This window comes from Kogia breviceps, chromosome 6 (assembly GCF_026419965.1).
Source record: "Kogia breviceps isolate mKogBre1 chromosome 6, mKogBre1 haplotype 1, whole genome shotgun sequence".
Lineage (NCBI taxonomy): Eukaryota > Metazoa > Chordata > Mammalia > Artiodactyla > Physeteridae > Kogia > Kogia breviceps.
The window spans coordinates 37,501,724-37,515,465 of NC_081315.1; the positions used below are offsets into that span (position 1 = coordinate 37,501,724).

General features: G+C 35.8%; 1 protein-coding gene across 12 annotated transcripts in view; it reads left to right on the plus strand.

Annotated features, from left to right (window-relative positions):
- EPHA5 (EPH receptor A5) overlaps nt 1–13,742 on the plus strand; it is a 317,046-nt gene that overhangs the window by 62,371 nt on the left and 240,933 nt on the right. For all 12 annotated transcript variants that reach the window (XR_010841009.1, XR_010841010.1, XM_059066492.2 and 9 more), the window contains exon 3: nt 430–1,090. Coding sequence is in view for 10 of the 12 variants with exons in the window: in XM_059066492.2 (XP_058922475.1) it covers nt 430–1,090 (661 nt within the window). In the remaining 2 variants the exon portion in view is untranslated. The remainder of the gene's footprint in view (nt 1–429; nt 1,091–13,742) is intronic.

Here is a 13,742-nt window from a genome sequence, read left to right on the forward strand (position 1 = left end):
ATGCTTGAGTTACATTGAAGACAATGACTAATACTTTATTTACTTAATTTAAAAAGGGAAATAGGGCTTCCCTGGTGGCGCAGTGGTTGAGAGTCCGCCTGCCGCTGCAGGGGACGCGGGTTTGTGCCCCGGTCCGGGAAGATCCCACGTGCCGCGGAGCGGCTGGGCCTGTGAGCCGTGGCCGCTGGGCCTGCGCGTCTGGAGCCTGTGCTCTGCAATCGGAGAGGCCACAACAGTGAGAGGCCCGCGTACCGCAAAAAAAATAAAATAAAAAGGGAAATAAAATTTTCACAGTGTAGTTCCTTCTCTCAATACTGTACATTGAGGATGCAGAAATTTTACACCTGAACTAGTTTTCTTTGACTATTTTTGCTGGTTATTTTCTAATTGTCTTTTACTTTTTTTTTGTCCTTTTATTATATTACACAGTGGGAAGAGATTGGTGAAGTTGATGAAAATTATGCCCCTATCCACACATACCAAGTATGCAAAGTTATGGAACAGAATCAAAACAACTGGCTTTTGACCAGTTGGATCTCCAACGAAGGTGCTTCCAGAATCTTCATAGAACTCAAGTTTACTCTGCGGGACTGCAACAGTCTTCCTGGAGGGCTGGGGACCTGTAAGGAAACTTTTAACATGTATTACTTTGAGTCAGATGAGAATGGGAGAAACATCAAGGAAAACCAGTACATCAAAATTGATACCATTGCTGCTGATGAAAGCTTTACGGAACTTGATCTTGGGGACCGTGTCATGAAACTGAATACAGAGGTCAGAGATGTAGGACCTCTAAGCAAAAAGGGATTTTATCTCGCTTTTCAAGATGTGGGTGCTTGCATTGCTCTCGTTTCCGTTCGTGTATACTATAAAAAATGCCCTTCTGTGGTACGACACTTGGCTGTCTTCCCTGACACAATCACTGGAGCTGATTCTTCACAGTTGCTTGAAGTGTCGGGCTCCTGTGTCAACCATTCTGTGACAGATGAACCACCCAAAATGCACTGCAGCGCTGAAGGGGAGTGGCTGGTGCCCATCGGGAAGTGCATGTGCAAGGCAGGATATGAAGAGGAAAACGGCACCTGTCAAGGTAAGAGCTTACCTGTAGATCTGCAGGGGTTATCTGCTTCAGTTGGGTCATGTATATGTATTTCTTCCAGTGATTATGAGCAAACGACCTTTTACTTTGCTAATTTACGGAGATTATTTCTCTTCAAGTTTGATTTCTTCTCAGAATTTTAAAACTTCTGGCAATGATGAAAGAGTTAATGTAATATTTTATTGGATATACATAATTCTCAGAGAGTGTCTTACTTGCAGTGTAATATTTCATATTTATTTTGCTTTCAGAAGTTTTATTTTTGGACAGCTCAGATCAAGGGATTATTTTTTTGTATATAACTTTCTTTGTATGATTAGTGTCTGCTACTTTATTGCTACTTTATCTCCAGGAGGAGAAAATAGTGCTCTTTACTCATTATATGAAATTCAAATGTAAACCTTCGATGAGACTTGTTTTGGCATGCTTTTAACTGCCTTTTAAAATTTCTTCGGATATAAGTTCAGCCACATGAACTTCATTGGAAAATATGTGTAAGGTGACAGGACTTAGTTTACTGTGTTCTTTACATATAATGGCTATTACATGTTTGCTTTTAAGAATTTCCAGGTCAATTTAAAATGCATAATAAGTAGAACCCAAGAAAATAACTGTTTGGAGATAGAGCCAATACAGAAAAGTAATTTCAAAGCAATTTACACTTGGAAATTTTTTTGTTTTAATTTTTCTTTTAAATTGAAACTTGATCATGCATGCCTCCTTCTTCATCTGAAAATACTCTCATTTTGCCCACAGTGTGGTGAGTTGCCCTTTTAAACTTGGATCTTTATCAATAGCTTTTTGGAACAGGATAGTACTTTATGCAAAGTGAAGAACAGCTTATGAAAAAGAAAACATGTTTTCCTTAAAAGAGGAAATATCCGTCCTTATGATCCTGAACTTGTTTTCACCATGATGTGTACATGCCAAATAGGTAATGAGAGTTAATGTGTATTAACTGAGGAGAAAACCAAATGCTAAGAAGTCCCCTAATCCCACTGGTAGCTTCAGGTGCATTTTTTTTTTTCTAAATCCAGTGTATAATGTGGATCACACTTGCTCAAGTTTGTTCAGGCCTGACTGTAGATTGACCGTAGATCCAGGGAAACAAAACTAGGAAATTTCCTGTAAATCATACTGACTTTGCTTAATTATTTCTCTCTAGAAACACATTGCACCATATTTAAACTTCCTTTTTCAGCATCACCTCATATTTGTATACCATCTACAATCAAGTGCATGATTATTTCTCCATGTAATCTATAACTCTCTATCCCTTTACATGTATATGTAAAGTTTTATTAAATCAAAATTATGTTTCAGATATGCTTTTAAGTTTGTCAAGGAAATGAATCAGATTTTATTTAGGTTTGGATTTAAAGGAAAGTTCTAACTAACATTACCTTAACTTCTCTTTTTGAGCAGCCTTCTTGGTATAAGGTGAGGATATATGTAATTGTAGAATCAGAAGTGGGAGTTAAATATAATCCATTGAATACACTGTATTCTTTTCCCTAAAATATTTACAATATGAATCTTATTATTTCTAAGAATTTGTTTACTATTATTATAAAGCAGCATGCTTGATTTGGTTATTTGTTTATATCCTTTTAGCGAATGATAATGTGGTAGCTTTAGTTCAAACACAGTGACTTTTGTCTTCATCCATATTGACACAGAGTATAAAGGACCTCTGCATTTAGAGGATAATTTTTTATTGTTGCTGGGCTTAAAATATTCTGCAGGTGCTTATCATGAAAACACTTTGGGGAAGTAGTGTTCCTACAGGATGTTTTTTAGTGCATGCATTTACTGCAACTTTCTATTCTCGTACTCTTACTAATTGAGGAGTAGAGACCTGTGAGAAAGAGGGACGAACTGGAGAGCCTACCTTGCAGGAAACGTCAATAAACTGGATTCTGTCTTAATGTGTTTATTACCCTACTCTGGTAGGAGGAACAAAGGCTGTGGGTCATGAAGGCTGTAGACACCACACCAGAAGTTGTTCTACACAGTGCAGTCTATATGAATAGTGCCTCTTGGTGTTTTCCCATGTACGAATGATACGTGGCTACTCTAGGAGGAATTTCAAATGTTTATTCTATAAATAGCATATCTTATTGAATGAATAAATAAATGTTGAAGGTTTGTTTTGGAGAATTAAGGCATCACAGATAATCCCACATAAATAAATATATGCATTTAAACCTATATATTATATGTACATGCAAATGTAAATGTATGTATGTGTTTAAGTGTGTGTATCATATACAATTCCTCCATAACTCTAACTCATTCTATGGTTTTAATGTATTGTCCCCAAACCTTTAAGTAGGGATGTTGATGTTTTGGAGCTATCCTTGATAGGCCAGAAATCTAGGAATCATTCTTGACATCTCCTTCTTACCCACCTCCCACTTTCAATCCATCCCAAAGTATTTATAGAAACTACCACGCAATTATCTCATAAAATCACCCACTTCTCTCTGTTTTCTTTTTCCTCCAATCTATAAGCATATCTTGTTGGAACTTTATTTTAAAATATAATGAATGACTTTTTATGTAGTTTTGGGTTTTGAGCCATGTGAGTATATCATCTCTACATATCTACATACATGCAAATCTGGTAGTTGCACACACCCATCCTCCTCAGTCCCTGCCTAGTCCCGACACACTTACTTTAGACTCTGCAATGGTTTCCTTTAAAATAAAGTTTTTAAAGTAGCCTAAGATCCTGCATGTCTTTGCTCCTTTTAGCTCTCTAGACACATCTTAAACTACGCACTGGCCACACTGGCTCGCTTTTAGTTTCTCAAAGGCTCACTTTCATTACTTGTTCTTCTATGATTCTTTTCCCTTCCCCTGAAACATTCTTGTACCTCCCTTATGACTGATTAACTCATACTAATCCTTCAGATCTGTGCTCCAACACTCCTTGTTCAAGGAAGCTGGCCCTGATCCTTGAAGACTAGGTCATCCCCCTCTGTTATTTACTCACATATTTTCCTTCATAAAACCATTTAGAGTTATGAATTTGCACATATTTGTTAACTTATTATTTGACTAATGATTCACTCCCCACCCACATTAGACTACATACTTCTTGATTACAGCAGTGGTGTATGTAGTCTTAAGAAGTGAGAAAGAAATCAAAAGGCAAGAGGTAAGGAAAATGAATTCAAAAGAGGAAATAGGATGAGCAAAGTCATAAAAGAATACTATGTTTTCAAATGATTTACTTTAAATAAATAATTGTGCTTGTCTTACCTTTGTACTTATCTTTAGAAAACATCCTTGGTCAAAAAAATTGACAAATATGTCTTTTAAATTAATCTTTACTTAGTCCTAAGATTCTCAGGCCAAATTTTCAAGTTTCAGGTATTAAATCATATATGGTTGGCATATGATATATTAACTATTATAGAGGTCATCTTAGTGATTTTTTGTAGACCTCAAAACATCACATGCTGATAAGTGTTTATAATATAGCCTTATTACATATTTACATTTAATAACTCAGTTTCTTTTATAATCAAAATATGTTGGGATTTAATTAAGGCTGTAATAAGAAGGTGAAGTTTGAGTAAACCTGTTGTAATGATTGTCATATGTTAAGATTTACTGAATCTGTACTAGGAAGTGACAAGTTAGTTGCTGTTGGATCATGTTCATGTGACCTGATATGCGTGCAGGGCATAATAGACTTGACCGAGAGGCTTTTAACAAATAAACCTTAAGGAATCAGAATGCTAGGCAGCTTATTAACATATGGTGGCTTCAATCCAGAAGACAACCAAGAAGTGATTCAGAAGTCCCTGTCCATTTAGCAGTTCATATTTAACTTCCTTTAGGAGAACTTGACTACCTTTTCCATAATAATCTGATTTTAACAAGGTAAGCAAGTACTCTGGTTTCTATTGTATTACCTTAAAATATAGAGTGAATTCATTTTCCTAAGCTTACTTATATGCCTGAATTTTCTATAATAAGCTGCCTTAAGTATACAAATTTATTTCCTTGAAATGTTCTTTATTTTCAGGAACTAATAATGTATTAAATCCATTTATTCAAGTATGTTTCCATATTTGTTATTTATTATTATTTCTGATGAAATTCACACTATTTTTTTTCCTTAAGAGTCAAATGAAAAGTTTTTGAGCCCAAAATTGTTAGCAGAAACCCACTTTGGAAGTTTCTGCTTTTTATTGAAGTGAATATGTTTGACAGAAGTAATTGAGTTCACATGAATCAAATGTTGCCTGCTGAGTTCTCTTGTGATTATGTTGCTGACTTAGATGCAAGGCAAGACCACTAATCTTCATCAGTTGCTAGAGGAATGAAATAGTAATTTGAAATTACCCCTAGATAATTATAGTTTCACTTATATCAAATGGAGGAAAGAGATTTAGATTGTGGGTCACTGTCGAAACCAGTCAGAGTGAAGAAGGTATATGGTGCATGCTCAAATACAGGGTAAGGGGGTGTCACATGCCAAGGGCTGTGGAGAAAAAGCACATTAATTGTCCAACTGGGAGACGATGGCACAGCAAGGAAATGTAGTGAAAATACTGAGCTCAAGAAAGAGCCTTGATTCAGAAACAGTACAGATACTGCAGGGAGTAGTATGTCGATCATTCAAACTTCTGGTGCATATTTATGTTTGAAACAAATTTGGCTGGAAATTTAGGGTATTAGGTGTTCATATAATTATGCATTGGAGAGCCTAGTTATTTTTAATTAGGCACATTACCAAAAAACTTCAAAGGGGTTGAATTTTTAGTCCTATTTGGTATGCTATTTTATGCAACAGAAGGAAACTAATTTTAATTTAAAATTTTTAACAAAAGATGGCAATTATGAAAGTAGAGTGTCAATGGTGTGTGAGTATATGTGTGTGTGTGACCTGCTGCTGTGAACCACCACTAAGACAATCAAGTAGTTAAGTCATTTCATCTATTTGCAGGTATTACACATGAGAGTAATAAAATAGATATTTTTTCTTTTTAACTCCTCCCTTGAATAATTTTAGATTAGTTCTATTAAAATGTTAGAGCAGGGCTTCCCTGGTGGCGCAGTGGTTGAGAATCCGCCTGCCGATGCAGGAGACACGGGTTCGTGCCCTGGTCCGGGAAGATCCCACATGCCGCGGACCAACTAAGCCCGTGAGCCATGGCCACTGAGCCTGTGCGTCCGGAGCCTGTGCTCCGCAACGGGAGAGGCCACAACAGTGAGAGGCCCGCATACCGCAAAAAAAATAAATAAATAAATAAAATAAAATGTTAGAGCATACTCTGCATTTTTTTTTGTTTTTGCTTTTCTTTTCTTTTCTTTTCTTTTCTAAATCAGGGTTTTTCAACACTGATGCTATTGATATTTTGGGCCAGATAACTAGTTGTTTGGCGGGGGAGGGGTGGTCCTGTTCACTGTAGGATGTTTAGCATCTTCCTTGGCCTCTAATACTCCACTCCTGATTTTCATAGTCAAAAATGCCTCCATATATTGCCAATGTCCCCTGGCAGCAAAAATCTCTCCTAGTTGAGAACCACTGATTGAAATACACTCCATCTGCCTACGTGAGCAGATGTGCTGCTAAAGCTAAATATGTCTATAGACTGGTTACCTTTGCAAAAGTGAACATTTTTCTGCAGAATGAAAGAAGTGTACATTTCTTAAAATGCGTATTCATTTTGAAATGTGACTAATTTAACTTGGATAAAGTGATATAGGATATCAGAAAATATGCTGCTGATGAGACGCAACGTACTCTAGTGTTTTAAGCATGCAGATTCTGAGCCAGAATGCCTGGATTCAAATCCTACCTCTGCCATTTATCAGCTCTGTATCCCTGGCCAAGTTGTTGAATCTCTTTATTCCTTGTTTTCCTCGTCTCTAACTACCTCATAGCAATTCTAGGAGATATTATATGAAAATTATTTAGAATAATGCCTAGAAAACTGTACTTATTCAATAAACATTAGCTATGTCTTAGATATTTTATTAAAAATAAAATTATGTACCGGAATATGTGTCTGTCCATTGGAAAATACAGGATAGCTTCAGCTTAGAAAATTCTCTAATTTGTTTAAACTAGAGAATTTTTTTTTTTTTTTTTTTTTTTTTTTTTGCTGTACGCGGGCCTCTCACTGCTGCGTCCTCTCCCGTTGCAGAGCACAGGCTCCGGACGTGCAGGCTCAGCGGCCATGGCTCACGGGCCCAGCCGCTCTGCGGCACGCGGGATCCTCCCGGACCGGGGCACAAACCCGCGTCCCCTGCATCGGCAGGCGGACTCTCAACCACTGTGCCACCAGGGAAGCCCTAGAGAGTATATTCTTGAGTAGAATCATTTATTAAAGGATAATCCTACATTTTTATTTATTGGGTGATCAAAACTATGTAAATATATTGGAACCTACTTTATAAAGGAGATCTGCTCTCTCCTTAGATATCATCACTCATTCTTTAAATTATTGATCACTCATCCTTTAAGTTATTGTACTAGGCACTGTAGTCTATCTATACAATTCCTGTACCCTAGTAATGCAGACAGATAGCTCACAAACATACATATGCACTCACATCTACAGTTATGGTTTATGAGCGTGGTTACTGGCAGTATAAGTATGCAAAAAAATGGGTAGTAAGAAAATGTTTCTCTGAAAAGGTGATGTTTAACACAGATGTGAAAAAAAAAGCCACATGAAGACTATGGGAAACGGCTTAACAAGCAGATGGAAGCTTTCCGTGCAGAGATCTATCATAGTATATTAATCAATTTTGTATATATCTCTTTTTTATCTAAAATTATATTAAAATGTATTTGCATATTAAAATCTGAGAAATAAAAGAGCTGCTACTCCCTGAAATTACCAGCTAAAAGAGGCTATTCATATACATATTATACTGTCTTAAGGATAGAGAATTCCTAATAATACCTAGGGTCAAATACATACATATCAAATATGAAACAACTCAGTTTATTTATGAGTAGTATTGGTGTGGTAGATGGCAACTTGTAAATTATTATACCAGTTGAAAGAATGAAAGCCTTTTCTTTTTTAAGAACTTAATGTTTCATTGGTCCAGTGAATCTTCTGGATATGTGCACAGTAAAAAAAAAAAAAAAAGAGAGAGAGATTTGGCTTGCACTCCTACTTTCTCACTCATAAAAGAAGGTACATTAGGCAAAGTCTTGAGTCTCCCTTTCCTATGTCATGTTTAGAATAAATGCAACAAATAAATACTATGCCTCATATTTACAGTAATAGTAATAGCTACTTTGCACATTTTACTTTGGGTCAGTCTCTAGAATGTCTTATTATGATGGTGGCACATTCTGTATTGTTGCCGTGCAAAGGAATTTTAGCATTTCTGATCTTGAGCTCCATTATGATCACATGGATGGAGAATTAATTATTATATTTATGTTCAAGTGTCTCATATTTTACAAAACATCTCCTGATTAAAAAATTTATTAAAATGATATGCATTGGATAGGCTACTTTTATTATAACAAATTAATATAGAAATATATAAATTAATACAGAAATATATAAATAAATTAATATAGAAAGATAATCCTCTGAAAAGCTTAATGGTAAAGATAAAGGCTATTTTATATCATCATATATCTGAATTGATATATTGAGAAGTGATTTAAAATCCATGATACTTAAATGTACTGGGAAACCACAACGTACTCCTTCTGTTTTATTGTTTGCTATTTTTTATTATTCATATAGCAGCAGAAGGATTTTCACAAAGTCTGATAACATAAATCAGTATAGCTCTCATGGGAAAAGTTGTGTGTACAGGAAAGTTTAATTTTGAAAACCCACTGAGTGTGATTCAGCAAACATCTCAGTGTCTGTTCTCAGATTCTTAAGAGCAAAAAGTTAAAAAAAGAATGCAAATGATATGAAACAGAGTAGCCAACACTGGCATAAAATCATTAAGTAGACGTAAAACCTCAAAATCGACCTGAAATCACCAGGAGATTTTGTATGTAGTAAACAGAGAGCTTTGGGTTTTAAGGTGATGCAGGTCTCAGTTCAAATCTCACTTTTCCGTTTGGTAGCTGTGTGACTGTGGACAAACAAAATCAGATTGAGCCCAACTTTCCTCATATGTGAAATGTTAAATGATACAACATGCACCTGCAGAGATAGCCTGTAAAGGCATATAAAATATGCGTACTTCAGGAGCGGGGCATGGATTAGCCACTTCAGCATGACCTGAGAACTTTTGAACTGCAGAATCTTAAGCCTCATCATAGAAAAACTGAATCTGAATCTACATTTTAGCGAGCTCCCTTGGTGTTCTTTTATGTGCATCTAAGTTTGAGAAGCACTAATATAAAGGACTCTTGGAGTGAATCCTCCTTTTTTCTTTATTTTAAAGATTAGGGAACTGAAATACAGATAAGTTTTAGGGCCGTGTAACTACATAAGGGCAAGAAATGTATTTATCTTAATCCCTTTGAGTAAATATCAAAATATTGCACTCTTGGGCTTCCCTGGTGGCGCAGTGGTTGAGAGTCCGCCTGCCGATGCAGGAGACACGGGTTCGTGCCCTGGTCCGGGAAGATCCCACATGCCGCGGAGCAACTAAGCCCGTGAGCCATGGCCGCTAGGCCTGCGCGTCCGGAGCCTGTGCTCCGCAACGGGAGAGGCCACAACAGTGAGAGGCCCGCATAACGCAAAAAAAAAAAAAAAAAAAAAAAAAAAAAAAAAAAAATATTGCACTCTCCATGTTGTTTCATGACTATTACGCATTAATTATATATTTATCTTTCCCTCCAGATGTTTCTTGTTTTGATATAGATGGTAATTATATAACTTTTGATTGTATTAGACCTAATGAAATTCTTTCCTTTTCTATTTCTGCTAATTGCTTCTTGACTTTAGAATCTCATATTTACTATCAATTCATTCTACTATTATCATAAGTAAACAATATTGGCAAATTAGGGGAAAAAATCAAACCACAGCAAGGTAGAGAAAAAAGTACAAATGGCATCCATGTCCTAATCACTGCAATTTATTAATTACATTTTTGGAGTGCTTGTCTTTTTTTATTGGCTTGTAGGAGTTCTTCACGTGATTTAAGCTTTCCTCCTACTGCTGAGGTATTATTGGGACCAGTTTTTAACTAATTCTTCTCTTCTCAACATTTTTATAGTGCAACACAATGATTTTAATAATTTAAAACCATATTGTTGCTGGACACACCTATGAAAGATTCTGATTCCATTGCGTGGTGCTGGCCAGAGCGTCAGTATTTTTTTTAAAACTCCCTAGGTGACTGTAACGTGTAGTCCACATTAAGGAGTCTTATGATAGTTAGGATTAAGGTTTGGTGGCTTTTAGTGTCTTGTGTAAATGTATACCCCAAAACCTCATCCAGGGAAGGCCACAAACTTTGATTCTTGAAGACTGATTTCTTCCCTCAATGAAGAAGTCCCACCTCCCACAAGCCTCTTTGGCACTCCTTGTATACGTGGGCAGCGTTTCACCCAGTGCCTTCTATTTTTTTTTTTTTTTGTATTCCAATAAAACTTTATTTACATAAACAGGTGACAGGCAGGATTTGGCCCATAGGTTGTAGTCTGCCAACCTTCTGCTCTATAACCCAATACAAAGAAACTGTTTAAACAACACAGAAATGATAAGCATATTAATATTTTGTCTTATTCTGTCTAAATCTACAAATTCGCCTTTCCTCCTTCTCCTACTAACCAGTGCCTTCTTGAGGTTGCAGCCAGTTTTTCAAGGTTTCAGACTCTTTGAAGGGCTCCCCACTTGACACAAGGCTATGGCTTTTTCTCCTGAACCCTGGGACATTAAAATTCAAGTCTTCCCATTTGCCACACCCATTCTCAGCCCTCCTGTCCTGCAGAGAAGCAGGATAGTATCAGCTCTAAAAGGCAGCACTCCATGCTTTGGTTCCCTCTTTTTTTCTGCCCCTTGTGGGTTTCCATCCCTAGATTTATAAACTGTATTGCCATCTTAAAATTTCCCTGCATTAAAACAAAACACTGTAAAAGGAGCCCTGTTAAATGACAAAACTAAAACAATTTAGTAACAAGTTTGATATCCTTTATTCAAAATAATCCATGGACTGGGGGAGTACACTGCCTCACCAGCAGTGGGACACTCTTCCTAGGGGATTTTGGGCAAGAGTGAGGTTTTTAGAGCTTTAGGAGAGGCAATGCGGAACCAGGGAATGATTGGCTAAGAGGTCCGGATTTACTTATAAGGCTATCAGGTCCTACTTTCTAGGGTAAGGTGGGCTAACTAAAGCTGAGTTGGAGGATACTGATTGGTGTATGTTAGGTTTCTCTTAAGTGCAGGCTTATTTAGGTTTATATTTGTGACATGTGCTGGGCCACTGGGGTGACCTCAATTTTGTGGGTCCCAATATATGAATTAACTTTATCAGCCCCAAATTTTGTTCTATTTAATTTAATTTCTAGGTATTTGTACCTGGAGCGTTTCCAGGTTTTCTTAGACCTTTATGTTGTTGGAACCAGAAGACTTGGGTGAACTAGTAAATGCTAAACTTAAGTCTATAGTTCCCTAAGTACACAATGCCCAAATATAAAACTTAATTTTGAAAAATTATTGCTGAGCTACAGGAAGCTAAAATTAGCGAAGGATATATACATCCCTGTCTGAAACACTCTCCACCCACCAATTGCAAAATTCATTGGTATTCATTTTGTCAGAAATAAAAAGTAGCTCATTTTTTTGAAAAGTACATTTCATTTATGTTTTAGTCAACAGTTTTATTTTACTAAAGAGTTAATAGCTGAAAAAATTAAACTGAAACATTTGTCAAGTAAAGTAACTTTTTAAAATGAGAATTGACATTTTAACATTGACATGAATAGAGAAAAAGTTATCTTCTACTTTTCTTCTTCTGCAAGTAGCATTAGAATTAAAATGATTTACAGACCATAGAGAAAAAATTCCTCCATTTCCTTAAATTCTTTCCATATTCTTTTATCAACATCTCTCAAACTTCTTCAAAAAAAATAATATTAAAAAATTAATTTAGGGAAAAGGACAGCCTGACTTTGAGAAAGGAGTATAAAAGGAACATTTATGAAACTTGGAAACACAAACTAGTAGTCATACTGTTTTGTCTAAAACAATTCTAGCATAAAGGATAATAAATGATACCACAAAATTTAATTTCATGTTATTAGCCAACTTGGTGTAATTATAATAAATAATTTCATCCTGAATAAAAGATAACAAAAGACAGGAGTTTAGAGGTGCTATGTTAATGCTCTTTATTGAAATAAGAATAATCGTATTTTTCATAGTACTAAAAATGGAGATATGATACAGATGGAAATCTTGATGTATTTCATAAGCTCTCTGTTACAACAAAATAACTAAAACAAAATTATCCTTTTTTGCAGGAAAAAGATAACTTTAATTCGGGGGGGGTGTGGGAATAACATATTTAAATATTAGCACAGCCTGTGACTTGACTTTAGCTAATCAGGATTTAATATATTAGTGGCAAATTTTATGATCATCAGTAAACTGATAAATTGGGGTCCAAGGGTTGGAAGTAGGGAGAAGATTAACCTGCCCAGTATCATACAGCCACCACGTTTTAGACTTGGCATTAGAATCATATGTTTAACTTCAGATTCTCCATTCTACTGTTGTACTTTGAACAGTATATAAACACACTTAATCACAAATTGATTTGTAGTTTGTAATCACATATAGCATCCATGATAATCCTGAATAAAAAGCACTTATTCTTCTTAGGACCATATTTCTATTATAATTAATATGTCAAATGTTTTCTGCTCGACATGTTTAGATTTATGTAGTACACCTCCTGTATGGATAAGCCTTGAAAAATCTGCTTAACCACTTTGGAGGGTTGCACAGAAAGCTAACTATCTAAGCAACTAATAAGAAGCTTAGTTTAATTTGTGGGTATCAATCTATTTAATTGATTTGTTTATATATTCAGTTTATACTACTCACAGGAAAAAAGGTTAAGTAGGCTGTTTACCTAAACAATATAATTTATTGCTTTTAAATTTAGTTTGCACATTAGTCCAGAAGGACATGCCAATTAGTATAAAGCAGGAAGGCATGGAGCCACTAGCTCCGCATAGTTTTTTCTAGAAAGTGTATTATTAATTAGCTGTAAAAATAAAACTATGAATTCTAAGCTATTCATGATCTCATAACTGGTTATCATGACATGAAAAGGCTTTTGTATCCTTTATTATTTCTGGTCATAGATGTGGATCACATCTTATCTTCTAGTATTTGATTCTCTTTGTTGTTAAACACTTTGTCTGCATTTATGGCTGACCAGTACGGTTCGTCCTTAAGAACGCAAGTGATTTGTTGATATGCTTTGATCTTTTCTGAGCTTGAAGATATCCTGCTCATTTGAGTGCTGTTAAGGTATAGTTTTTTTTTTTAAAAAAGAAGAGACACAGTTTGGAGGAAGTAACAATTAGAGAAAATGATAATTTGACTGATGGGTAACTCCATTTCTTTGATGGAATTGTTAGCAGGGATCAAACTTAGAGAATGAGCACGCCAAATTTCCTGCTGTGTGATTGTGCAGGAGACTAATAATACACTACTCCATATGCATAAGG